This window comes from Phasianus colchicus, chromosome 12 (assembly GCF_987193195.1).
Source record: "Phasianus colchicus chromosome 12, bPhaCol1.hap1.1, whole genome shotgun sequence".
NCBI lineage: Eukaryota > Metazoa > Chordata > Aves > Galliformes > Phasianidae > Phasianus > Phasianus colchicus.
In genome coordinates, this window is record NC_143447.1 from 9,157,511 (window position 1) to 9,185,106 (window position 27,596).

At 38.8% G+C, this 27,596-nt stretch overlaps 1 protein-coding gene across 9 annotated transcripts in view; it reads left to right on the forward strand.

Moving 5' to 3' along the window:
- MYO5A (myosin VA) overlaps nt 1-27,596 on the forward strand; it is a 95,700-nt gene that overhangs the window by 57,371 nt on the left and 10,733 nt on the right. For 2 of the 9 annotated variants that reach the window (XM_031616554.2, XM_090148848.1), the window contains exons 15-33: nt 1,321-1,482; nt 2,575-2,672; nt 3,322-3,408; nt 3,508-3,616; nt 4,718-4,929; nt 5,864-6,020; nt 9,478-9,717; nt 10,167-10,415; nt 11,547-11,640; nt 12,455-12,603; nt 13,344-13,457; nt 15,635-15,781; nt 16,512-16,565; nt 17,192-17,419; nt 20,981-21,081; nt 21,636-21,716; nt 23,539-23,737; nt 25,829-25,903; nt 27,475-27,568. In XM_031616554.2, coding sequence (XP_031472414.1) covers nt 1,321-1,482; nt 2,575-2,672; nt 3,322-3,408; nt 3,508-3,616; nt 4,718-4,929; nt 5,864-6,020; nt 9,478-9,717; nt 10,167-10,415; nt 11,547-11,640; nt 12,455-12,603; nt 13,344-13,457; nt 15,635-15,781; nt 16,512-16,565; nt 17,192-17,419; nt 20,981-21,081; nt 21,636-21,716; nt 23,539-23,737; nt 25,829-25,903; nt 27,475-27,568 — 2,650 coding nt within the window. The remainder of the gene's footprint in view (nt 1-1,320; nt 1,483-2,574; nt 2,673-3,321; nt 3,409-3,507; nt 3,617-4,717; nt 4,930-5,863; nt 6,021-9,477; nt 9,718-10,166; nt 10,416-11,546; nt 11,641-12,454; nt 12,604-13,343; nt 13,458-15,634; nt 15,782-16,511; nt 16,566-17,191; nt 17,420-20,980; nt 21,082-21,635; nt 21,717-23,538; nt 23,738-25,828; nt 25,904-27,474; nt 27,569-27,596) is intronic. The other 7 variants (XM_090148849.1, XM_090148852.1, XM_090148853.1 and 4 more) reach the window with 7 other exon arrangements.

Here is a 27,596-nt window from a genome sequence, read left to right on the forward strand (position 1 = left end):
ATTCCTATATGGAATTAAAGGACTCAGCTATGTAATTTAGATGGCTACAAACATAGCTTCATACTGTCTGACTGCAGGCAGCTGAATGAGCTTTCCAGACATCCTAAAGTCTTTGTCCAGTCAGTGGAAGGAGACAGGATAAATCACCCTCTGGAGATGTCATTCATCCAGAGCTAAGGTGGTAATTTAAGGGAATCTAAGGTAACAGTGCTCTTGACCTGTGAGACTTAGGTGAGATAAAGCTGAATTGCAATGCTCCCCTTTAAATTCAGTGATTTAGGATATCTTTATAACATTCACAGCCATTATGTTAAGCTAGAGTTCTGTGCTAGATGCTAGCACAGAATTTTTGTTTGATGCCTTCTGCTAGCCCATCTGGCACAACAACAGAGCACAAATACCATTTTGTTGCACAGCATGTTTTGTTGGATATCATGCATGCTCACCAAAAGGCAAAAGCAATTTTTTATTTTTTAGGTTGTACTTAGCCCAAGCACCTTGTAGCACTGTAAAATGTTCCTATCTCTTGTGGGAAAATGCACAGATGTTAGATGAAAGATTATTCACTGACAGATAGATAATTTCAGATTGTCTTATTTTTGTAATGCTTCTGAAGTGATACCATTTTTGCGTAGAAAGACCTGATAGTGTTATTTTTAGTTACAAGTTATCTCAAAGCAGCTATTATCTATGGGTGTATTTTGTAGTCATTAGAGAAAGGGAACCAGAAGATCTGAATGATAGTTGGAAAGATTTTTCAGGTTCTTCCTCCACTCCTACTGGTCTGATAGCAGCTCTTCAGTCACATGAATTTAGCTGACAGCTTTTTAGCTGATGATTCCTCTTCTCTTATTTCAATTTAGAGTGATAGAGGAGAAATAATCTTTGTTGCTTGTTGGGTTATTCGGTGTCCTAGATATTGCACAACCACACAAAGAAATTTTATGCACCACTGGAATACGAAAGGACCTCGTTGCTTCCCTCTTTCATCAAAGCAGCCATATATAATTGCAGTTGCTACTTACAAAACTGCTGTCAGTATCTGATAGTTTCACATGGAAGCTATTGCTGGCTCTGTGAAAAGAAAAATCAGAATTTTATCTTCAGAAGGAGACTCACTGATCAAACCCACACATTTTTAGTATTAAACCATGACCCACTCACTGTTCTGCTAGCTTGAATGCTATTTTACATTTATTCCTGTTTTGCTATGTGGCATTGAAGAAAACAGAGCATGGTTTGTAACCACCTTAAGCACAAATGTGTGCCACCACTTGCTGCATTCTTACCCTCTGTAACTTTTTTTTGCTGTTATATCAGTTTAAGCTGCTGCCAGAGTTATTCCAGGATGAGGAGAAGGTCATCAGTCCCACGTCAGCCACCTCTTCAGGCCGTGTGCCATTGTCTCGAACTCCTGTAAAACCAGCCAAGGCCAGGCCAGGTCAAACTAGCAAGGAGCATAAGAAAACTGTGGGACATCAGGTGAGTTTAAGGATGCATCTGTATTAAGTAATCTTTCTCTTTATCTTCCTCTGTCCGATAGGTCTTTGGGTAGGCTAGTGATTCCTGGGGTTGTTCATGACATACACTTAATGCAAATATACCATAATTATTAATATACTTTGGGCCAGAGTTTCAGGGAGCTCAATTCTTACTGTGGTGCCAAATCAGAAAGTAATGTTTTTGCAAGGTAGGTTTAACATGTTGGATGCTGAGAAGCTTTGAAAATCCTGTACCGCGTCTTTTTGGTAATTTTCACATTCTTTGACTCAATTCAAAAGTATGAGTTCAATCCTCAGAAGACTGACAGAGGGCTGAACATAAAATATCCATCTGTATGTGCCAGAATTGTATTAAGAGTATGTAAATTGGTATGGCTGAATTCTTTGTTAACTTCCAATCAACAGATTTAACAGATGTTTTCTCAGGATGGATTTGTCCTCAGCTAGCGCTTTATGTATGGTGGATTGTCCCTTGGAATATTCATTGAAGCCAATGAGAACTTTTTTTTGACAGTTTGGTACTCAGTTTTGATGTACTTGCCAGTCTACCACTGTGCTATTGAGCAGTTCCATTTTCCTTTGCCTGGGACTTCTAGAATATCACCCAAAGTTCTTATCAGTAGGTGTGACACTGGAATCACTGGAGCCAAAGAAAATGATAATTGTTCTTTTCTGTTGATTTTAAATTTTATTTAAAATGGATATAAAATTAAATGGCTATTTAGTAATGCCATGAAGTTCACTCATGAAGAGATGGATTGGACAAGTCTTAGCGTAGAAGAGAGAGGCAGAAGCTGAAAACAAGTCAGTTTATCACATGTAATTTATCACATGCCTGTAGGAAGTTTTACTCCCATGAAGTCTAGCATTTAGAGCTCTGGGTGTAATGTAGATCACCCCAAAATGATATCTGGATCTAGTATCTGTTGCCATAACAAAAACAAGTTGGTGTTGTGTTTTCTACCAAAGCACGATTACGAATAAGCAAATGTTGCTCAGTCTACTTCCTGAGATTCTTTCAAACATGGCAGTTGAGATTATTCCTTGATGGTTGTCCCTTCTTTTCAATAAGTTTCGAAACTCTCTTCATCTGCTGATGGAAACCCTGAATGCTACAACTCCACACTATGTGCGCTGTATTAAACCTAACGACTTCAAGTTTCCGTTCACGTAAGTTGGTTCATGTATGGTTCATGTGGACCTGTGATTTGGAGGGAATTCCCCAAGGACTCAGGGTTGAGGTTCTGCTAAACATTGCTCAGTCAAGAGTGAAATGGTGTGCCTCATTTCTGTTGTTATGTGCTTATTGTGCATGCCTATGTGTGCTTACAGCAGGGTATGTTTTGGAATGAATAGAGGGTTCTTTCTGAGCTTTTTTTCTTGGATGATGATATATGAGAAATACCTGCAATTTCAGTTTAGCTGTTTTGAATTTGGCTGACAGCATATCTTACATTTGCTGGAATTTGCTTTTGCTAATTCCATTGTTTTCTTATTTCCAGTTATTCCTAATCTTTTTTCATATATGAATTTGCTTAGAGCTTTTCTCAAATGCCTGTTTAACAGCTGGGTACACACAGACCTCCATGGCCATGTGTGTCAGGCAGGCTGGTGAGAAGTGGGACAAGGCTTCTGTAGATGAGCATCTTGAAGCAGCTCAGGCAATTCTGAATTCTGTGATCAGGCTGTTCTCTGTAACTGCTGAGTTGTGGAAGCACTACCTGTACTTGCTATCCAGTTGTCACATCCCACGTATCCAAAGGTACTGGGTAACACAAGAGTAACCCCACACCCACAGGTTCTTTTTATTCCTACATAGATTTGACGAAAAGCGAGCAGTGCAGCAGCTGAGAGCTTGTGGTGTCCTGGAGACCATCCGAATCAGTGCAGCTGGTTTCCCCTCCAGGTGTGTTTGCTGCTTTTTAGATTGCTTTCAGCTACAGTTGTTTTTTGTAAGAGAATTATCTGTTGTTTGGACTGATGCCATCTCTGTTTTATGGAACAGGTGGACATACCAAGAGTTCTTCAGCCGTTACCGTGTTCTGATGAAGCAGAAAGATGTCCTGAGTGACCGAAAGCAGACATGTAAAAATGTCCTGGAGAAGCTGATTCTGGTACTAGATGTAGTCCTTAAAGCATTTGGAATCTGAAGGAATAAAGATAGGTCTCCTTGCTCAGTGCCGTCAGCCTTTGTCATACCTCAGCAGCCCCTTGCTTTAACTCTTACCTCCTTTTGCAGCCCTGCATTTCCAGACTATGCCATTAGCACCAGAATTGCACCTGAACTGATGTGGTTTCTTGGGATTTTTTAAGAACCAATGAGCAGTGGAAGTAGTCAGGCTACAAAGAGACAGTTCTAAGTATTGCCCAGATAGAGGGTGATTGAGACTTATACAAAAGAAATAAAGTTTTCTAAAGATACAAAAGCAAGAAATTCACCTTGTTGAAGTACAATGCCAATGTTAAGATGTTTATGGAAATAAGAAAAATGAGTATTTTGCAGACAGGTTTGCTTTCTGAATTCTGTGTCATTGGCTGGGCTTAACTAAAATCTTTTGCCATTCATTTCAACTTGGTGTCAATAAATCAACAAAATAATTTTATATCGTACTTTTCTATGGTTTCTGTTGTCTCAGGACTTCCCCCTAAGGAGGGCAGCAGCCATGCAGAGATAAAATATTACTCTCTTCCTGCTTTAGTTTTGAAATTTCAGATGTGTTTCAGGAGCATAGTTGTGTTTTGTTCTGGCTCAGTCCTGGTGGCAGTAAATGATGAGTACATGTTTGAAGTCTGAGCTGTTTCCTTTGTACTGTATAATATGGTTGAAAGTGGGTGGTTTCCACTGCTTAAGCAAGAAATTACAAGTGTGCATTGCCTGTATCACTTTCATCCTCTAGGCCCCTTCTTCATCTCTTATAGCCTTCCATGTCATTCACAAACTTTGTGGCATTCTTCTTTAAGCAAATACTTTGTTTTATTTCTTCAGGCCCTGCTTGTGACCTTTTTATATTAATTTGTTAACAGAATCATGCAGAGAAAATACTCTCCTTCACTAGCTAATTCAAGTCTAGATTTACTTTAAATATTACACAGGTAAATTTGCCTCTTTACTAATGGTACTTTCATTTAGCCTTCATGTCTTTTTTTTGTGTGGTTTTTTTTTTCTTGCTAACATTTAATGCTATAACTGATCATCCTTTTACCTCTGAAAATAGGACAAGGATAAGTACCAGTTTGGTAAGACAAAAATATTTTTCCGGGCTGGTCAAGTAGCCTATCTTGAAAAAATAAGGGCAGATAAGTTGAGAGCTGCCTGTATCCGCATCCAAAAGACAATCCGAGGCTGGCTGATGAGAAAGAAGTACATGCGTATGAGGAAGGCTGCCATCACCATTCAGAGATATGTCAGAGGGTACCAAGCACGATGGTAAGCAATACTCTGGGGAAAATCCACACTAGCCTCGATTCAGATGCCTTTAAGTAGGACATTTCAATGTGATATATTTGCTCTCTCCTTTCTATGCTGGCTGAGAGGAAATGATTTTACAGGAAAATTAAGGAAGTTGAATATAATGAGTGTCTCTCTCCTGCCTGTTTTTGACCTTCATAAGAGGACAGTAGCACCCTAGCCAGATGATGCTTAGAACAATATGTTGTTAGTGGGAGCAGAATAAAACTAATTCTGGGAGATATGTCTGCAAGTGAGGTAAAGCAGGACTTCTGGTTAAATTGTCACTGACCAGTTTCCATATCCACTCCTGACAGGGTCTGTGCAGCTAGAGAAGTGATTTGTCAGCCAGAGTGCAGCTGTGAAGAGAGTTAGGTCAGCCAGAGTCATTTGTTTGGATTTACTCCTGAGGGATGGCCCTGCATGAGCCAGAGAGTAGGAGTGAAGGTGGTGTCATTAAAGACAAGATGGTTTTGAAAACTGTAAGCATCTAGCTTTGAAGAGACGCTTATATCACGATGCTTTGCAATTGTCTTCCTGACAGTACCAGGAAGGAGCAAACATTTTCTACAGGGTGAATTTAGGAGAGAAAGTTTGGAAGCAGAAGTAGGTTTAAAGCTGTAGAAAAGGTGATGAGAAACGAAGCTGAATTTATTTTGCCAGCTCTGTAGCACAGTTTCTAGAACAAGTGAAAACAACTCCTGCAAAACCTTGCAAGGTTTCTGTTTGTCGTTCTGTTGTATTGCTGCACAGTAGAACAGCAAGTCAGTGTGTGGTACTGCTGACAACACTAGGAAGAAACTGAAGGAAAGTGTGTAGTTCTTAAGAAAGCGAGTAAATTTACAGGATGTAAAAAACAGTATTAAAATATTGGAAAACAGTTACAGGTATTATTGTAATCTTTTTTGCATAGCTATGCCAAGTTCCTACGGAGAACGCGGGCTGCCATCATTATTCAGAAGTTCCAGCGCATGTATGTGGTCCGCAAAAGATACCAGTGCATGCGAGATGCTACTATTGCTCTTCAGGCTCTCTTAAGAGGTTACCTGGTCAGAAACAAGTACCAAATGGTAAGAAATAATGTTTTACTCCTTTACTCTAATTTTATTTCCACGTACCTTCAGAATAAAGCTGCTCTCTGGTGTCCCGATGGGAACCTGCATGCTGTTATGCATAATGCACAAACAAATGGTTGGGGAGGCAGCACCTGGAAATTAGAAAGTTCTGATACTGTAATCAATGAACTACTAATTTCAGAGGTATTCACATTGTCATCTAATATGAATGCATAGACTTTCCATGCAGTCAGTGAAGCATCTAACAAGGATTTACAGATTTGAGAAGATGTTTTTGTTTGTTGTATGGAATGTAGAGGCTCTTAAAATAAATACTGAAAATAGGTTTGTGTGGATATGCCTTCATGAGTCCAGATCAGCATTGCTCACGTCAGTATGCATGTATGATGTGGTAGTATTCCTATTCCATTCCTAACTTCACTGAATCTGTAAAACTGTGTAAGGGTTGAGAAAATATGTGAAGGACATGAATGTTAGCAGGAGATACCTAAAAAAAAAAAGATTAAAACTTTGACAAATTCTTGTGTTTTTTTTTTTTTTTGTGTGTTGATGTTGGCTTCATTTTGGAGATAAATTGAGATAAATTGCTATAATCCTGCCCTAGCAATAATGACAACATTTTCTTTATTGTCTTTGATAAAAAATAAAAATTGTTTTAAGGAAATTATAATTTCTTTTTCAGTGGTTGTAGAACTGGAAACAGAATTATGATTCAGATGATTAGATTACAAAATGCCAGCTTGCATTGCACTTCTCTGTGAGAACAGTTTTAAGTAGCATCCTTACCAGGAAGTTTGGAAACAAGCAATCCCTTATCAGAATTTCTAAGCTCTGTTTACTTTGCTTGACTCAGCAATTTTGTGAGGGTCTTTGCTTTTTTTAATTAGAATTCTTGTCATCTTCAGTATTAGAAGCTGTATTTTACGTTGTAAGAATATATGTGTTTATAACCATGGTCTGACAGATATGACTGCTGACAAATACGACAGCAAGATGCAGGTCACAGCACAATGTGGGATAAAAGCTATCCTTAGGAAAATGGTTCATCTGCAGGAGGTGGTTCTGTAGACCTGAAGTTAGTCATGTGAGTGGTATATGCCACATCTGTCCTGTAGCGTGATGTTATATAGATCCGTTGTATTCCCTGGTAATAGAAGTGGGTCAGTGGGCAGAGTGATGGTGGGTTGGCAGTTGGACTGGATGATCTTGGTAGTCTTTTCTGACCTTAATGATTCTGTGAGTCTGTTGTGGATTTCTGGAGGGATCACCATATGAAGTGGTTGTACTTGCCTGTCAGAGAATTTCCCCCTTGAGCAGTGAATTGTTCACCACAGTGAAACACAAAGTTCACAACACAGGTGGAAGGTGCATTAACTGCATCTGAGTTGTGGCATGTAGATATCGTCCTCAAAAGGTGCTATTTTACAAAAGCTGAGGTACAGGGATGTCCAGAGACAGAAACACAAGCTCTGCATGCTGTGCATGCAGAGGTAAACACATCTGTTCTGAAGTTCATGATGATTGCAGGTGAGTGAAACTGAAAGGTCATCCTGTGACTGCAGCCTTGGCTGAGCTGTGACTGTACATAATATATGGTGCCCGTGTTGGTAGTTAGGATTGTGAAAGGTATCTTGTTGTTTTTATAACAGAGGACACGGGTTGGCAATCACATGACTAACAGAAGGAATTTGAAATGGTTGAATCATCTGTTTCACACATCCCAGGGAAAGCTTCTGCCTGAGACTTTGCGATGTGCTTGTTTGCTTGAGAAGGAATTTAGTTCCTCCAGAACTTTTGTATCAGGTTATCAGGTTATATTTTCCAGGAGAAAATACCTGATAAATTAAGTGACTTTTCTCACTTACGTTGGAGTGTACTGTTCATTCACTGGATTGCATGGGTGTGAGAATTCACTGGCAGATGAGGACCATCCGTGCACGATGGAGGTACTCTATGGGACTTGCTGCTTTCATGCTCCAGGTGACAATGCTGCTGCAAGCTTGTGGTATCTTAGTTGGGTATCTAGGGCATCTGTGGGTAACCTGGAAGACTATTTCAGGAAACACGTATGGAGAGGCAGGAGTGCTAATTGTGTTACTCACAGTCAGGACTTTGGCTTTTGACCTTGCTGTAGTTTGTAGGGATCTATTTCCTTACTGAGCTGCGCTTTTCAATTGAGCACTGGTATTTCAAGTCTTTGTTTTTTTCTTTAAAAATGAATGCTAAGGCAAAAAGCTTCTATTTCTTAGAATATTGCCACTTTGCCAGTGAACCTTTCAAATTCATTGATCTGAGAATGTAACGCTTTTAACACATTTCAGTTCATTTGCTAAGAAGTGTAAAATACAATAAAATTTGATTACAGTAGTGATTTGCTTTATCAGCTTTGTGGTAAATCATTGTAAGAATGTGAAATTGCGTGTGATCTTTAAGCTACCAAATCCAGTAAGTAACGCAAGATCTTAAATAGTTCTCCTCTTTAGAATAAACTATTTAATTTGCAGAAGCTTTATTAAGTGAACTCTGGAGTTCTCAGAGTCCTGGAAGCCTTGTGGGTTTAGACATGCTCTCCCAGCATAGCTGTGGTCTATGGGAATTCAGGTGCTCCAGACCTGGGGGATCACAGTTTGAATCCATGGGTGAAGGATCCAGAAACTCATAGTAGAATCTTCCTAGGGGAAATCTCTGGCTGATTTCTTGATTATGTTTCATTAAAGTGACTTTTAAAAAATAGTTACAACTAATTAATTATTTTTTTTTTACATCTCAAATCTATAACTGAAAATTCTGCCATCAAATGCATTGGAATTATTACAGTCTAAAATTTCTGATTAAAATAAATAGAGAGAAAAATATTTTTCCAGCTGACAACTATAAGGAATGGCAAGCAAAAAAAAGAAAAGAAAAGAACACGTACTTGTAGTTCAGTCATCTTAGGGTATGGCTGTTCTTATTAACAGCTGCTATAATGTTCTTTGGCTTACAGTATGTAATAGCTGCGCAGTGATTTTATGCTGTGTATTGATGAATTCTGTGCTGCATATGTCAATGCTTTTAAGAAATTTAAAAGTAAAAGAGATAATAAAAAAATATTCTAGTCATCTGGATTGTATTTGTAATCTTGCCAAAAGGTACCATGTATTTTTGTAATTTGCTTGATCTGACATCAGCAGAAAGGAATGCTTGGTTCTTCAACATGTCTCTGGTTCTTTTTTTCCATCTTCTTAATTCTGTTTTTTTTTCTTCTTATTTTCTTTTGTCTTCTTTATTCCTGTCTTCTTTTACTCTTCTATTTTTAAAAAATTCATTCCAGGTTCATTTCTTTTATCAACAGTTTCTCTTTTCAGACTAAGGTGTCTCTATTTACATCATCTTTATACCTTTCGTTATGGAGTCGATTTAACTGAGCAGGTGTAACTAATAGCACTTGTGGTGTTTTTCTGAACTATAGATGCTTCGAGAGCACAAGTCTATTATTATTCAGAAACACATAAGAGGCTGGCTGGCTCGAGTGCACTACCGTAGGACCTTGAAGGCAATTGTTTACTTGCAATGCTGTTACCGGCGCATGATGGCCAAGAGGGAGCTGAAGAAACTGAAGATAGAGGCTCGGTCTGTGGAACGCTACAAGAAGCTTCACATTGGCTTGGAGAACAAGATCATGCAGCTGCAGCGGAAAATTGATGAACAGGTAAAGCTCCGGGAAAACGTTTGGAAGTCTTGTATTTTCTTCTGTAGCACTGGGTATTCACTGCAAATCTCTGCTGAATAATGCTAATAGAAGAGAAAAGTAGACAGCAGTTGAACTGAAATCTTAAAACATCTGTTTGTATCTCTCAGAAGAACTGAGAGAAAGCATCTGCTCCTTTAGCTTCAGTCTTTCATTGGAAGCACTCCAGTTGCTCAGTTGAAGGGGAAGCTGATATGATCGAGTTTGGTGTTTGTGGGCACTTTGTTTGATTTTAGTTCGGTACAGTTACACAGTTACCTTAGAGACTGGACTGTTCTGTCAAAAGAGACTGAAAAGGAGAGAACTGCTCTCTTGTTCCCCTGTCTCAATATATTCTGTAAGCAACCAGAACGCTTCCTTAAACCAGAACTTCTCCAACTACTGCGATGTCTTTTTTGTGTTTTGCAAAGAACAAAGAGTACAAATCTCTGCTGGAGAAGATGAATAACCTGGAGATCACGTACACTACAGAGACAGAGAAGCTTCGGAGTGATGTAGAGAGGCTTCGTGTGAGTGAGGAGGAAGCTAAGAATGCAACCAACCGTGTTCTCAGCCTTCAGGAGGAGATTGCCAAGCTCCAGAAGGAGCTGCACCAGACTCAGACTGAGAAGAAGACAATTGAGGAATGGGCAGACAAATATAAACATGAAACTGAGCAGGTAAATATGCAGTCCCAGGTGCATGAGCTGACTTACAGGAGCCTGGTGTCCACTCACGTTTTGTCAGACTTAACTGCTTTGGTTGTATGTCTGATACTTTAACAGTATTTTTAATTAGTGTTATAGCTGTACAATACTAAATAGGCCTGATGCCTAAATGATTGCACCTGTGCTTGAAGAATATGGTAAATTTACATATTGTGTGTAAATACATGTACTTGGTCTATTCAGGTTTTTATATTCAAAGAATTTGCCAATCTGAATACCCAAGTTCATTCAATTAGTGCAAAATAGCACATCATACAAAGAAATCGTTTTACCTACCGAGAGAGTAGAATTGTATAATGTCTGAAATCAGTTTCATACACCATATTCAAAGAGTACCTACTTATATCTTTTCTAATTTAAATGATTAGCCTGCTGAGCTCACATATGTATGGGCACTCTAGTTAAAACAGGTTTTGACTAACCCCTTATCTTTGCTTTAAGTACAAATGTAGCAAACAAGTTGTTTACTGTCACAGTTACTTGTGCAAATTACACAGTTACTTGGTGCAAATTTTGAGTATTGAAAGAGACATTCTATCATTATGTGGTGCTGCCATGATGCATTTCAAGGCTAGTTGAATGAAAAGAAAAAATATTAATTGATTAAAAAAGTGAATCTGATATATCCATAAACAGAGACAAACGAGTAACTGGCAAACCTGAGCATAGTCGAAGTGGCACAGCTTTTGGGGGGATGTTAGATTACTGTGTTAAATGCAAGAGAATATACAAGAGACCTACCAAATCTGTTCTTGTTTTAGGAAGATATTTTTTTAAGAAATAAATTACATCTTTGGAACTTCACTGGAAAATGTTATGGCATAATGGAGTAGTGTAAGGCAGTTTCAGCATCTGATCAGAAATGGAATAAATGCAAAATGAATGGGAGAATTTGAAGTGGGGTGTATATAGGAAAGTAATTTGAGAAATGAATATGTCACAACTTAGCTCAGAGATTTAATTCTCTGAGAGACCATTAGAAGCCTAAATATTTGAACTCTTACAACAAGGATATAATTGCTGTTGGAGCTATTGATGGAAGATGAACTGCATTCTGAGCCAGATATTTTATTATCTTTCCAGCTGGTATCAGAACTGAAAGAGCAGAACACATTACTGAAAACAGAAAAGGAGGAGCTGAACCGCCGCATCCATGACCAAGCAAAGGAGATAACAGGTTGGTGCTGTTCTCTTTGCTCAGATTTTGTACTTCATGTTTGCTTGTAAAGCAACACTCTACTGGCTAAATTGGGCTAATCTGCTGTTTTGTATTCCTTATTAGATTAATAGTTTAATTTCTTTGTTGTAAGAACTCTCGTATGTCAGAAATATTTACTGTTTGACTTTTTCACTGTGAGTTTAGGATCTTTTAGGTGAGGATTCTTGTTGCAAAGTTTTACCTTGTGAAAGAAGGTTCTGATGTTTAATTCAGTGAGTCTACTGCAGCACAGTTTTCCAGTGTGATTTACTAATTGTGAAAGCAAATGTTGTGGTCCCTGTGTAGACAGATATTTGAGTACCTGATGCTTTCCTCGTTAGAAGGTGTAAGTTTGAGCCAAAATTTCTGAGCCCTACCAGCTGCTGTGGCAACTGCTGCTACCACTGTGCAGACAGCAGCCAGAAAACCATAGCTCTAGATGTGAAGGTTATGATGGAAGCAGCTGCAATGAGGAGTGCTTGATTTGTAGAACATCTCACATCTTGCTTTTGAAATAATGCAACATTGGCCTGGTGCCTCTTCCTTCTCCCTTTTGGCATTGCTAATGAAAGCCAGAAGCAGAAAAACTGACTGAGTGAACCATTCTGTCCTTATCACAGTAAGTCTTTGGTCCTTCATATATCTAGCTTGATTGTTGTCTACAGAAGCACAAATACCACAAACCAGCTTCACATAGCAGTATGTGTTCCATAGTCCTATACCTACAGGACGGATGAGCTGCATGATAGGTCGAACTGGAGTTCTCACTTTGGGTTCCTGTTCTCTGTGACAGAGACAATGGAGAAGAAGCTAGTGGAGGAAACGAAGCAGCTGGAGCTAGACCTGAATGATGAAAGGTTACGGTATCAGAACCTGCTGAATGAGTTCAGCCGCTTGGAGGAGCGGTACGATGATCTCAAGGATGAAATGAACTTAATGGTGGTAAGTGGCTAAACGTGTGAAATCAAAAGCTATTCACAAGCTTAGGCAGAATCTGTGGGTGTAATTTAGTAACTGACTGCTCTCAACTGTCCAGTTTTTATTATACTTGAAAACAGAGTTTGTTGTTTTAGTTACTGATTAATTAGATTTGGTCAGGCAAAACAAATGCATTTAAAATAGTTGATTTTTTTTTTTCTCATTTATTTTCATTTCTGTGGTAAAAGACTAAATTTCTGCTTGGTTTTGCTAGGGGTAATGCATATGCCCTCAGCCCTTACTTTGCCTTGAAGTTATTCACATGTTTAAGGCTATTTGTACCACATTGAGCTAGTATTAAATTTTTGACAGTTCTAGGAATATTATTTGTGGCAGGAGGAAAAAATGTTCCTCACTCCAATGTCTGGAAATCTAAAGAATTCCTGCTTGTGTTTTTCTACCCTGACTGAGCCTTTCCTATAAAATGAGCTTTTCTTTCCCATGAAATGCTGCAGTGCTGCTTGATTCCGTATCCTGCAGCAATACTTGTTAGCATAGCATCTGATCTGTCTACATAGATTTGTTTGTGAACTACTTCTCATAGATTTAGGTTGCACAAGAGACCAGAATCAAATACATTTACTTGTAAATTGTAGTAGTTGTGGAATAATACCAAATATATTACAAGCTAACTCTTAGGTATGAAGAGACAGTCACAGGAAAAAAACATACAGTGGTATTGATTTGTTTAATTTGCACTCCAGAGCATCCCCAAGCCTGGACACAAAAGAACGGATTCAACTCACAGTAGCAATGAATCTGAATATACTTTTAGCTCTGAGATCACAGAAGCAGAAGACTTACCACTGAGGATGGAGGTAATGTTAAAAAAAAAAAACCAACACAACAGAACTTTTCATTGATCAATGATTGAGTTCATTCCTATCTCTTTCTTTGTGTGTGTTGCTTGTGAACACTATATATTGAGAAATCTAATGCTAAATCTGTCTCGTTTCCATTTCCTTTTTGAGAGTAGTTCATTCTGTAGTTATGTAATCCTATTTTAAAAGGCTTTGTGAAAGAATGCTTTGAATTCTTTCACATCACAGAAAATGCAAACTAAACACTTGGTCCTCCAATTGTTTTGCATCTGTAAAAACATTTGCCTGCCAGTGTTTATAAGCACAATCAACTTTTCACCACAAAGTAGGAACTCAGAAAACCAATGACAGTTCCTGAGAAGTCTGTATACCATATATTTCGAGGCTGAAAAGAGACGAGGTGGCAGGCTGCACTCTTAGAATGTTCAAGAAATGTACTCCTGTTTGGGGTGAGAACCTCACATCAATTTGTTTTTCCTCCATTTCATACAGACAAATAAAACTCAGAAAACGTACCTTGGAGTATGGAGTAACACAAATCGCAGATTATTTTAAAATATTCAATAATATGATTCTCTTTAATGAATAATAACCATGAATAATTGTTTTGCATCTCCAAGCCTTCTCTGTATATTCCAAGACAACTGTACGTTTTGTCCCTCTCAGTCCCACAGGAGTGGGACTTCTAACACAGCAACAAGCTGCCTGGTTTGTGCTCTGACTGTGCTTGGCAGTTGGCAGATGCAAAGTTTTTTTGTGCATACCGGAGATTTTTATAACTGTGAGCAATCACAGAGCTCCTTCTGTTTGCCCTCTCTCTAGGTTAGTTATCTCCACAGTTTGTTTTACAGGCTTTGAAAGCATCCACAGAAAGTGATTTTCCACCAGGGATGCAAACATCACGACACACTCATGTTGACATGTGTTCTGAGCAGTGTCTTTCACAATTTGCTTTCTCATTTACACTTTCCACCTTGCAAATTTATTTCAGAAAGATGCTCCCATCTTTATATGCTATCCAGGAAAGGACAGTGCAATTGTGTGTGATTGGATCTTTCTTACAAGCCAAATAGTGTCTTTTCTTTTGGCTAACAGACTTAGTTGTTATTCTAGAGCCAATTTTGGTGATTTTATTTTTCTTAACATAAATGTAAAAAGAAAAAAAGAAAAAAGTAACAGTAGCATGAATAAGTGCAGCACTGGGAAGATTAAATCTATATTCTCTTTAATATATGCTGTTAATTTTAATTTTAAGGGGGTAATGATACAAAGCCATACCACAAAAACAGACATCATGTCATTCTGAAACAATAAAGCCAGCAATCTGAAAGTCCATTTTCTTTTTCCTGAGCTGCCAGTGTAGTTTATGAGCCTTCCTCTCAACAATGAGAGGAGATGAAGTGGAAATGGCTGTATTTGCTTATCTGCTAAGTCATTATTATTAATTTTCTAGTTCCTTTTCTAGGCTTCAGAATTTTATGGTGCACTTCATAGTAAATGCTTTAATCTTCTTGCTACATAAAGTACAAAATGGCTGATGAACAGTTTTTTATGGACCTTCAGATGGCAAATGCTGGTCCTTGCTCAGAAAATGGTGAGAAAGCTAGTGGATTAGTCCCAGAACAGTCTGTTTAATTAGCATAATAAAAGGAAAAAGGCATGAAATATATCTCGTAGTACCTTTTTATGTCATCCCACTAAATTACCTTGGTTAATCATGGATCTAAATCTATACTCGTCAGAGAGAATTCTCTGTATCTGAAGAACTCACAGGAAAGATAATTTGAAATGGGGAGAAAAAACAGAAAAAGTGTTGGTTTACAGTTGCTTTCCAAACGATTCTAACCACAGACATTTTTTTCTCCTTCCCCTCCAAACAAGTAAGATTGAAAGGTATGCTTAATTATAGACTGCTGTCTGCTAGAGTGTCCCTGGTGCTTCCTTTTGCTAGGCTGTAGGCTTAGATATGTTTTTTGTGAGTAGAACCTTTTTTGAAATAGCATTCTGACAGCTGATGAAACGTTTTAGATGCCAGTAGTGAACTCTCAGAATCAAGTAACATTTCTGTGTGTCATTTCTTTTCCCCAGTCTGTTTTCCCTTTTTTACTTACAGTAGCGCTTCCTTTAGCTCTGGAAGTGGAATATGTCTTGACTTCCTTCTGTTCTTCCTAAAGCAGGAGCCAAGTGAGAAAAAGGCACCATTGGACATGTCTCTGTTCCTCAAGCTGCAGAAACGGGTTACGGAGCTGGAGCAAGAAAAGCAATCCCTGCAGGATGAACTGGACAGAAAGGAAGAACAGGCTCTTCGTGCCAAAGCTAAGGTGTCCTCCTTCTAGCTGATCAAATGCTGACTCCAGAGTATCTCTGATGAAATATCAGCTGTGCAAATGCTGACTGGCTTTTATTAAGTCCTTCTCTTCCCTTAGTAGTTGCTTTATTTTACCACACGTTTTATGCCTGGTGCTTAGTACTGTCAGTACTTAGTACTAGCTACTGATGATTTACTTTTCCAAGGTTCCTAAGATCCTATGATGGAAGTCAAAAGGAACCAAATGCACTGGGACTTTGGTGTTTTGTTAATTGGGGAATGAAAATATAACAACCAACTTAAATGTTGGGGAGAATAAGTAATTGTAATTTTAGGCAGAATAAGAAGTGCTCTAAGCAGAGCCAAAATGCTGAGATTAGACAAGCTTGCTTAGCAGATTTTAATTGTAATTCTCTCATACGGCCTCCTTAAGTACTCGTAAAAGTATTAAACTAGTTTTGGCATTTGTTTCAACAGTGAATATCTTAAACGTTCTGGCATTCATTGGCTCTGACAGGTACATGATTTTATTTACATTAACCAATTATATGTCTTCAACACACAATTAAGTGAGATCATGCCAATATTCAACTTAAAGCTCTCAGCAGTACTGGAATGAGCATTCTCCAGTTCTATAGGAAAAAAATTTCAGCTCACTTTCCTTTTCTTGCCCCAACTAAATAAGAAATAGAAAGAATTGCTTATTTCTTTGTTTTTTCATACTAATCTGTGTTCTTTCACAGGAGGAGGAAAGGCCTCCAATAAGAGGTGCAGAGCTGGAGTATGAATCGCTCAAGGTAAATCTAAGAAGGAGTTCTTTGTTATTTTCTAGTGAATATGTTACCACCAATTATATGTGCTGGTGTAGTACGTTACTCAGCTCTGCTGTTTCAGAATATTAGCTAGAAAAACTAGAATTAAAATTTTAAAATTCCCCAGGAAGTGTTTTATTGTAAGATCACTTTTTTTTCTTTTTTTTTTTAAGGTATAGAGTGTATGATTGGGGCTTACTGCAGCTTGTAAGTTAATATGAGCAAAGATAGAGTGATAAATGTAGCTCTGTATTCCAAACATGTTCTTTAAATTGATACGTACCTTAGGCCACTAACAATTAAAATATTTCTTAGTAACTCTGAATGATGCAGGATCTTCTTATCCTGTTGGCTGCTGTACTGGGAGCTTACTTTGTTGTTGTTGTTAAGGGAAGAATAGGAGAAAAAAGGATTGTTGCTTCTTTTTTCTTTTCCCTTCAAATCTACACGTACCACAGTACACGTGTGTGGGTTCAGTGTAATGGCAGCCCTGTCTGTCAAATCTTGTTGGGCATGCAGCTGGGGACAGGGGAGGGATTGTTGGATTTGTTGCAGTTGCTCAGCGTTTCTGCAGTGCTGCTGGCTGATGGAATTGTCTCCATTTTTTGCAGCGTCAAGAGCTTGAATCTGAGAATAAAAAACTGAAGAATGAGTTGAACGAGCTGCAGAAGGCCCTCACAGAAACACGATCTCCAGAGGTAACTGCTCCTGGTGCACCAGCATACAGAGTTCTCCTGGATCAGCTGACTTCAGTAAGCGAAGAATTGGAAGTACGCAAGGAAGAAGTGCTTATCCTGAGGTCTCAGTTGGTTAGCCAGAAAGAAGCTATTCAACCCAAGGTAAATACCAGTCAAGGGGTTCACTGGGTAGTAAAGTTACATTGTGTAACTCACGTGCCGTATTTAATTTATCAGCCTGCTTGAAAAGGCAGAAAAAAAATTATCTACGTTTCAAAGCCTTTCTAACTGTTAGCTCTTCATCCATTACTAGTGCATAAATTGCAGCAGTCCAAACTGGGAGACTGTTAATAACCCAACCTTGGGCTTATCTACCAGCATCTCATGAAGTACAGATCGTAGCAAGCTGTCAAGTATGGACTGTCTGGCCAAGATCTCCCCAGACTCTTTTAATGATGCAGAAATGATTCTCGTTTGGAGCAGTATTGTATTTCTAGCGAGTTATGTAGTTTGACTGGGAAATTTACTATGTTGTCAGGAATTCTTTTTAATTAATAGTCCAGCAGGAGGTGTGAGGATCAATTTCTGCTAAATCTAGGCAGGCTCATAAATGACTGCACACAAAAAAACAATAAAATGTTGTAAAGATAACCTATGAAGATATATGAAATCCATATTATTGCTTGATAGGTGACGTGTTTTAGAAGAATAGATCACATCCCCTGAAGTGTATTTTCTAAAAAAATAATAATAAAATAAAGCTATAACTCTGATGAGATACTTAGCAAAGTAGTAGCTTTGAAAATAAGTTATTTAACCTGAAAAGGTATCAGTAAAACTAGTAACTAATCAGTTCCATTTAACTGAACTCTAGCATTTGTAACTGCAGCAGAGAATTAACAGATACATCTTCTCTTTCCTTCATTTACTGCAGAAATATTTGTACTGTTTGTATTTGTCCAAAAAGAGTTGAAAGTTTGTGATGCATGAAGGTGTATCTATCTTGTTTCAAATGATTTAATTATAAAGCAAACAAAACTCATTTTCCTACGATATTTTTAGGATTATAAATGAAATGCTTGAATAACTTATTCTCAGTGATAGTGGGACCAAATTGTTGTTTTTGCATTAGTTATGAGGAAAATGTGAAGGTGACCAGTGGGATGGCTAACAGACAGTTTATTTATTAGATTGGACAGCTGCAACTCAGACAAAATTTTCTAATGTTTTGTTTCTCTTCTTTCTTGCCTACCAATTTGATTGCCAGGAGGACAAGGTACATGTTATTTTCTACAACTGTTAACCAGAACTATTTAATGCGATCAAACAAACGAACAGTGACAAATACTTGAGCCATCATTTCCCTGCCTCTCATATGTAGCCTACATGTATCATAGAATCATAGAATGGCCTGGGTTGAAAAGGACCACTGTGCTCATCTAGTTTCAACCCCCTGCTATGTGCAGGGTCACCAACCAGCAGACCAGGCTGCCCAGAGCCACATCCAGCCTGGCCTCGAATGTCTCCAGGGATGGGGCATCCACAACCTCCTTGGGCAACCTGTTCCAGTGTGTCACCACCCTCTGTGTGAAAAACTTCCTCCTAATATCTAACCTAAATCTCCCCTATCTCAGTTTAAAACTATTCCCCTTTGTCCTACCACTGTCCACCCTTGTAAACAGCCGTTCCCCCTCCTGCTTATATGCTCCCTTCAAGTACTGGAAGGCTGCAATGAGGTCTCCCTGGAGCCTTCTCTTCTTCAAGCTAAACAAGCCCAGTTCCCTTAACCTTTCCTCACAGGAAAGGTGCTCCAGCCCTCTGATCATCATAGTGCCTTCCTTTAGACTTTTCCCAAGAGCTCCACGTCCTTCCTGTACTGGGGGCCCCGGGCCTGGATGCAGTACTGCAGATGGAGTCTCACAAGAGCCTCCCTCTCCCTGCTGGCCACCCCTTTTTTAATGCAGCCCAGCACACAGTTGGCCTTCCGGGCTGCAAGCGCACACTGCTGGCTCATGTCCAGCTTCTCATCCACCAGGACCCCCATGTTCTCCACAGGGCTGCTCTCAAGGAGATCTTCCCCCAGTTTGTATAAATACCTGGGATTGCCCCGACCCAAGTGCAGCATCCTACACTTGGTCTTATTGAACCTCATTAGGTTTTCATAGGCCCATTTCTCCAAGCTGTCCAGGTCCCTCTGGATGGCTTCCTTTCCTTCCAATGTATTGGCTGCACCCCTCAGCTGGATGTATTTGAAGTTCTTCTTGCGCTTTACTTTGCTGTTATTGAAAAACCGTTCTCATTATCCCTTTCTTTTGTCCCCTGTATTCCCATCTTCCCCTTCTGCACAAGGAAATAAGTTGCTTCAAAACAAGCTGATTTAACAACTTTGCACTGTTGGTTTATGTTAACCTGGACATGAAAGGAAAGATCCATGAATCAGTCTGGTTGGCTCAATCAGTGTATCTTGCTTAATGTGTTTGAAGAGCAGGAGCAGCACTGTGATTTACAAATCAGATTCTACAGCAAAATCTATACATTTCACAAAAGAATTCCTTGATGGGAAGGATTACTTTATAGTGTTTGTTGCCTTTGACATGCAGTGAGCACAGTCAGGACTCAAGTTGTGATCTGCAGATACTAGACAGGGATTGCTGAATGTTTGATTAGAAAATTTAGTTGAAGACAGAGTACTTAGGAAAATGAGGAGCCAAACTGACTTTAAACCAGAGCTGCTAAGTGTTAGAACTGTGGCAGTTAGAGTATTCTTGAGGATGTAAGAGTAACTAGCATTTTTTCCATTAGCACAGAAGTAATAAATACGTTGCTAAGGCAATATTGGGAGTGTACGTGTTTTTACTGAGTAATGAAAGAATTGTAGAAAACTGACAAGGATCTCACTGTAATCTTGGGAATAATTTTTTGAGCAGCTTATATATTTTATTGTTTTTCATATTAGATAACACGAATTGCATTAGGCATAAGAGAGCTGTTCTTCAAAATTTGTGCCCGCAAAGTTGTTCCTTTGAAAAATTTTACACAGGAAAATAGCACTTAATTGTTTTGAAAGTCAAAAAGAAAAGTCAGAAGTACAGCTCTTAAATTCGTTAGAGCGCTCTGGTAATTATCCATGGCGATGACTAAGATCAGACTGGCTTAGCTGACTGCAAACACTGATTATTTATTTCAAGTTTTACTGAAGAAAAGGCAAAAGTGCCATAGTAACATTCAAAACTGAAACAAAAATTGTATTTTGAGGATTAGCTTAAAAAATTTCCAGTCTTTAAATTATTGCCTGCTTTGTCAGAGCACTGAAAATACATGAAGACTTTATTTATGAGATTTAGAAAAAAAATGTAAAGCAGAATTAAGCTGTATTTGTAAACTTTTTGCAAAATTATGCTGCTTGAATTTCGGTATGTAGTATTAACCAAATGCAAATCCATGATTTCATTTTCTCTTAGATGATTAAAAAAAAATGAAACAAGGTTAACAGATGTACCCACTCAGTGGATAGATGATATTTCAGCATGTTGTATGCGGTCATTTTAAAAGATACACCAAATGGTTTTAGAAGTTACAGACTAAACTCTTATTCCTGAAGTACCCAACTCACTCTGGCATGCTGCTTGGGTAGGGTCCCATGTGAGTAACTTGACAAAAACACAGATTCAAAGAACAATTACATTGTTAAATTTACCCTGGAAATCCTCATTCTTTTTCCAGAATACCATGACAGATTCTACAATCCTCTTGGAGGATGTACAGAAGATGAAAGACAAAGGGGAAATAGCACAGGCATATATTGGACTGAAGGAAACAAACAGGTACACGTTCTCTGTATTTCATTTACAGTCATTTGCAGTGTGTTCTGATACCCTGAGCATATCATGTTCAGTAGCTTGTATCCACCTACGTGTAAATTCATAGAGAACATTTGTATTTGGGGTTATAATTTGATTTGATTAGTAAAACTGCTGTGTACAATATTTGAAAGGATTAAGAAACAAGAGGGACATGTCAAATCATGATTCCTGGACTTGCACCTTCATAGTCTTTAATCAACCACATTGCTCAAACTGCGTTCTGTTCCACATGCTGGTTTTTTTTTATTTTTGTCCAGCAGTAGTCATGACAGTCTGTCATAATAAGTATATTGTAACAGCATGAAATGAGTAACCACTTGGGCTAATGCCACAATCTGAATTTCGTCACTGGGAAGAAATACATATAAACAGGAGAGGTATTTCTCCAAGTTGCTGTATAGAATTGTTTCTTTCTCTTTTATTGCAACTATAATTTAGTATGTAATGTCCTTAACGTGTCATCTCATCACCATCATGTATCTCTCTTGTATTTTTTTAAACACTTTTCTTGGAAGGCAATCTCCCCAGGACTATCATATGCTGAATGAGGACGGAGAACTTTGGCTGGTTTATGAAGGGTTAAAACAAGCCAACAGGTTACCAGACTTCTCGGAATGGTTTTTTCTTCATTTGCATCTTCTCTTCTAGCTAACTGTGCCCCTTGCTTTGGCTACAGTATTTCTTTTTGCTTAGAAAAAAATCTTTGTTGGATTTCCTCAAAGTTAGCTGCCAAAGTTTTTGGCTTTCCACGTTATATTATTTGAGAAGCTAAGATGGTGGCAACAAAGAATAGGTAATTCTCAAGAATACTTGCACAAAAGTAGACAAAAAAATGCCAGAAGATCTGCAAGGGGAGGAGTTTTTAACTGTGTATCATTTGTCTGCATTTATGTTGGATATCAAAATTAATGTTGGAATAATTTCAGCATATTCTTAACTTCTGAATAGTTACGTCTTGCTCTCTTTATTCTGACTTGGGTTCAGTAAATGTAACATTATTCTCCCCACCTCTCTATGCGAGATCCAGAGTATAGCAGACAAGAAGGGGAGCCCACAAGCAGAGGAGCAGTTGTTAGTTCATCTTGGTGCTGGCCAGACCTCGGTACAGTCACTGTGGTTGCTACAAAGCCACATGCTGGTCAGGTCATTGGGCAGCTCACCTGGTTAGGAAGTGCAGTTCTGGTCTGTGTGTGACTGGGCCTCTGTAACATATCCTAGACTTCCAAAACAGTCATTAATCATGTCCTGGCACAACAGATTTGCAGTGCTGATTTTCTTAAATATACACATTTGGTAGCAGTAACTACAGAAGCTATTTTGCAGCGAATGCTACTAACTTTCCTTCCCTTGTGCTTACAAAGTCTAAACCTAACACAGTCTGTGAAGGTGTAACTTAGAACAGGTGTTCTGCAGAGCAGAATGCTCGTGTGAGAGTGAGCGCTCCGCGCCTCTTCCTTTTCATCCTAGCACTGTGGAGACAACAAGCTTTGTATTAATGGCAGAGCAATGCAGGTAAACGACTATTTGCCCTGGCGTGCTTGATCTGTCTGGTTACTAATAAATGTGGCTGCCTAACGCATATTTAAACCCTGAAAGGTTGTCTAATTGAACACTAGCAGTCTCCAGTAATGTCACTTCCTGTGTGTGTATATTTATGAAATAATGAGTCAGAGCTCTTGGACAGTGCCTTGCAAACATGAGTTAATCCACACAACACTGCTTTGAAGGAGGCTCTTACATCTTATTCCCATTTCATATGAGAAGAATTTGAGACGTGATTTGCCCAAGGGAAAAGAGCAAGTCAGTGGCAAGGTTGAAACAGAGCTCCTGGATCCTGGTCCTGGGTTTGGTTCTTTAGTTAACCATTCCTGCACAAATGGCAAGCCCTACAATTCTGTGACAGGCCTCTTCAAAATGTTTACTTTAGTGTAAGAATATAAAGATTATTTATTATTAATTGCAGTTGAATGATTTCTGACTGAACAGAGTTAACTCTAAAAAGATTTTCCTTTGTTAATATTGCAGGAACCTAGCTTAAGTGTATAGACTGTCTTCATTTTACACAGTTGATATGATTTGGGTAGAGGTAAAACCTCTCTTGCCCCTTTACAAACAGGAGCAGTCTGTGAAGGCGTAGCAATACATTCCTTGCCACATTCTCAGCTGTACCAGGCACAGTATGTGCTCCATCACAAAGGAAATGCAAAACATCGTCACAATTAGTTTCTCTCCACTTTTTGATCACACAAACTTAATTTAATTAGAAGGCATACTGAAGGGTTTAAAGAGTACTCTGCCTTTTTCATTTTCCTTTGCAAGCCATTGCTAATTGTTCCTGAGCAGCAGCTAAACTCCCTCTGAGAATTTGGGATGTGTCTTACTAAGTGTGATCTTACAATTGCTGCTCAACTTCTTCAGGCTGCTGGAGTCTCAGCTGCAGTCGCAGAAGAAGAGCCACGAGAATGAGCTGGAGTCACTGCGAGGTGAGATCCAAAGTCTGAAGGAAGAAAACAATCGCCAGCAGCAGCTCTTGGCACAGAATCTGCAGCTGCCCCCGGAGGCCCGCATTGAAGCCAGTCTGCAGCATGAGATCACCCGGCTGACAAATGAGAACTTGGTAAGGGCAGTGATGTTGTTGGAGCAGGCATGGAGTCTTACAAGCTTGTCTGTGCCTGTAAGTACTCACCGGTTTTCAGATGGCAGCCTCCTGTAAAAGAGCTGCTTGAGTGCAGGGATTTTATTTTTTTTTAGATAAGCTAATGGAAGAAAGAAACTATGACTACTGATCAAGTCATATCATTTTGAGGACTTTCTTAGTTTGTGGCATAGAAAAAGCTCGTGAATCCCCGTTTAAGAGTGCTGGTTTCAACTAATGAGTTTAATCATCGCGAAATAGAATCATTGATATGCATGGAACTTTAAAAAAATATTACTGGCAAGCAGTGGTGTTTTCTCTGAAATATTATTTTGTTGAAAAATGCTGATGTAGTTCTTTAATTTTTCAGTGTAGCTTTTCTTCCCGTTTCCCTCCCTGCCTGAAGCTACACAGGTCGTCCACTGTGTTATGAGCTCCAGGTATTCAGTGTTTTGCTCCAGAAAAAGAAACTTAGTTAGAAGTTACTTGGGTGTTTGGTGTTCCTTGTTCACTGTACCTCATTTTTGTATGAAGAGAAGTCAGGTGAAACACCTTTTCCTGTGAAGGCATATGTTCATCATGTACAGGCTAGTTCATTTCTGGGGAAATTTTCAGCCCATGCTGAAAAATCATTGTCTTATCACTGTTCATTAGCTTGGAGTTCCTCTGTGTAAGTTCTTCTTTGTAGTAGAATGCTCCAGGCTACAGAGGTTGCTCTGAAAGTAATGCCTCCTATTTATCTCCAGGGAAACTACAACAAATATAAATAGCACAGTAACACTATTTGACAGAGCAGATTTGCAGCTTCAAAACACTGTTTTTCAATAGTCACCACCATTAGCTATGCATTTTTGCCAGCAGTAATGAACAAGAGCCTGTGTGCTGTGCTCGTAAAAATCTGCACCTGTGGAGGAGACCTACTGTGTCACAGCTGCAATGATGGTGTTGTTGCTGCAGTGAACAACCCAGCACCTCACTGTGCTCACATCCACTGTTTGGTCTCCATAAAAGTTCAGCAAGTGTTGATGAGTGAAGGAACTCAGTTCCACCCCTTTGCTTCACATGTAATTCCATGTCAGACACCATTCTGTCAGACTGCCCTCTGCTGCCATCTGTCACACAGCAACAAAATGTAATGGAATACTGGTGGGAAGGTTCAAGCTCTGTTGCTGTACCGCCAACATAATAAAATAAGAGGCATTACTTTTGGAGCAGCCATTGTACTTCAGGGAGAAAATTCAGAGCTCTGAATGCCATTGCTTTCTCTAAACAAGCCAAGGTGCTGTTTAGGGAGTCTTTTGTGCTTATTTTCACTGTAAAGCTGTTGTCTTAGTACCGAGGTTTAGAGCAATATCCAGTTCAGCTTAATAGCTCTTGGAAAATTGATTGAAAATGTTACACGTATATCTCAGAAGGAACTGACTGCTACTGGAAAAGGCAAATGGCGAATGTTTCCATCTTGGACAGCTCCCTCCTGCTGCTTAGTCATGTGTTCTGAGTTTTAGCCTTTTTTCCACCAAGAGAACTACTCATCACGTTCTGAATTCCGAAGACAACAGAGTCATGTAATTACATCCCAGAGGAGTTTTCTTTCTTTAAAAATGCAGTGAATGTAATTTTACTTGTTAAGTACAGACTCATTTGTTAGTATTTCACTGCAAATACTTAAGTATTGCAGATCTGTTCCAAATTGGGAATAGGCTTCTTTTCCAATCCTAGACCCAGAGTACAAATAATTTACAGGCTTCCCAGGTGTGATGTTAGAATAGCAGTACTTACTGCAATCCCATCTTTACTAGCTCAGGAAGTGTTCTTTCCAGACTCTTGAAAAGATTATATCCCAGACTTTCACAGTGTTATTATTGCCCATTTTTTAAAGATCTGACTTGTGTGCCTCATCTGCATTAGCTTCTGTCTGGGAGAGGCTGGAGTCAGTGCCACGCCTAAGAACTAAACTGCTTTCAATTAGAAATCTTTGATCTTGCATTAATCTGATTGCATTTATATAGTGCTAAATGAAGTATTAGTGCCTGAGAGGGAGGGGGAAAAACAATCCTCTACCTATTTTTACAGTTTTATGAGGAGTTGTATGCAGATGATCCCAAGAAGTATCAATCGTACCGGATTTCCCTTTACAAACGGATGATTGTATGTAGATCACATGAATCCTGCTTCCTTGTTGTCTCGTTTGCTATTTATGGAGCATTAATTAAAAAGCAGGCTGCCTCCCTTTCTGCCTTCCAAAGGAAATCCCCTGCAGAGAGCTTCATGATGCCAATTATATCCTTCACTGCTTTTTCTGTTAGTCTTAGTGTCCTCTGTGTCATCTGTGTCTCTTTTTGACGCACAGTTTTGCTACTAATATGTCTTGCACTGTAAGCAAAGCAGTTTCTTTTTGAATTCTACTTAATTCTGCCTCTACGCCCTGAAAAGGAGGTACATGATGCAAAAGATGCTCAATTTTCAGGTCCACTCTTTGCTTTAAAACTTCGACACGTTTAAATACAGCTCAGCAAAATTGAGGCCTGATCATACAGATACTTCTAAGGTTAATAATGCCTGCAAACGTAAGTAGCCAAATCTTAGCCTTCCTTTTTTTAAAGATCTCCTTACAGTGCTGACAACTGGAGCAAATAAATCTGAATCAAAACACTTACAGAGATCTGTAATTAATATTTTTCAAATATGTGAAATCTGAAGGATAGAATTGGAAATATTAAAAATAATTTATCTGCATAATAATTAAAAATAATAAACAGATGTAGCAGCATACCTGAACTTGAAGGAATATAATGTATGAAATTCCAGATCTCACTGAGATGTGACATCTGTTAATTTGTATAGTGAAGCCACAGTGCTTTTAGGAAAGGTGCAGTATCCATGATGATACTTCTAATGCAAGGGGCTCGTGGTGCCCTCTGTTCTTACCAGTGCAATGAAGAATCATACTTACAACAGCACATTTTTTAAAAGCTTCTTTCAAATGGCTATTCTGAAATGGCTTTCAGATTTTTTGAGTTGGAGGTTTTGCTTCCACAGTAGGTCACAGAAGTATTCAAAGATTTCTGGGGAGTGTTCCTTTGAAAGAAAAATACTGCTTTATTGCAATAATAGGTCTTTTAGGTACCAGGTGTTGTTCAAGAACAGAACACAGAGATGGTTCTTTTACAGTTTCATTGTAAGGAAATGTGGGAAATGTGATGATGCTAAATGATAGAGATCATCATAAGATATGTCGTATATTGAATGGTTTATGATTTTGGTGAATGTGAAGGCAAGTTAAGTTCTTTTTGCAGATATCTCTTTCATGTTTATAAAACAAATAAGTTTGAATAGTGAGTCAGTCCTGAAGGCGTGAGTAAATGATGCAGGACAGCTGTTAAATAATAAAGAAAATCATGTCAGTGAGGTGTTTGGAAGAGCAAGGAGAAAGCATTAGGGAGATGTGTTTGCAGCAAAATGCCTTTCGCCATGAGAACTGACCTAGTTTTGAGTGTTTGCAGAGTATACCTGCCTCAGAGCTTTGCCTTTGTCATGCTACACAACTTAATAACATTTGCAATATTTGTCTTGTGTTATAGGCAGTGTACCAGCTTGTAAACTTCAGCCAGCGGATGGCAACACTGTTCAGCTTTCCTTACCACCTCTAACAGTGCTGATTTTCTGTCACGTTATGGCATTTTCTTATATCTTAATCTGTTTCTTATTTTAATTTACAGGATTTGATGGAACAACTTGAAAAGCAAGACAAAACTGTTCGCAAATTAAAGAAGCAATTGAAAGTATTTGCTAAGAAGATTGGCGAACTTGAAGGTACTTCTATATTTTGAGAGAAAGATTT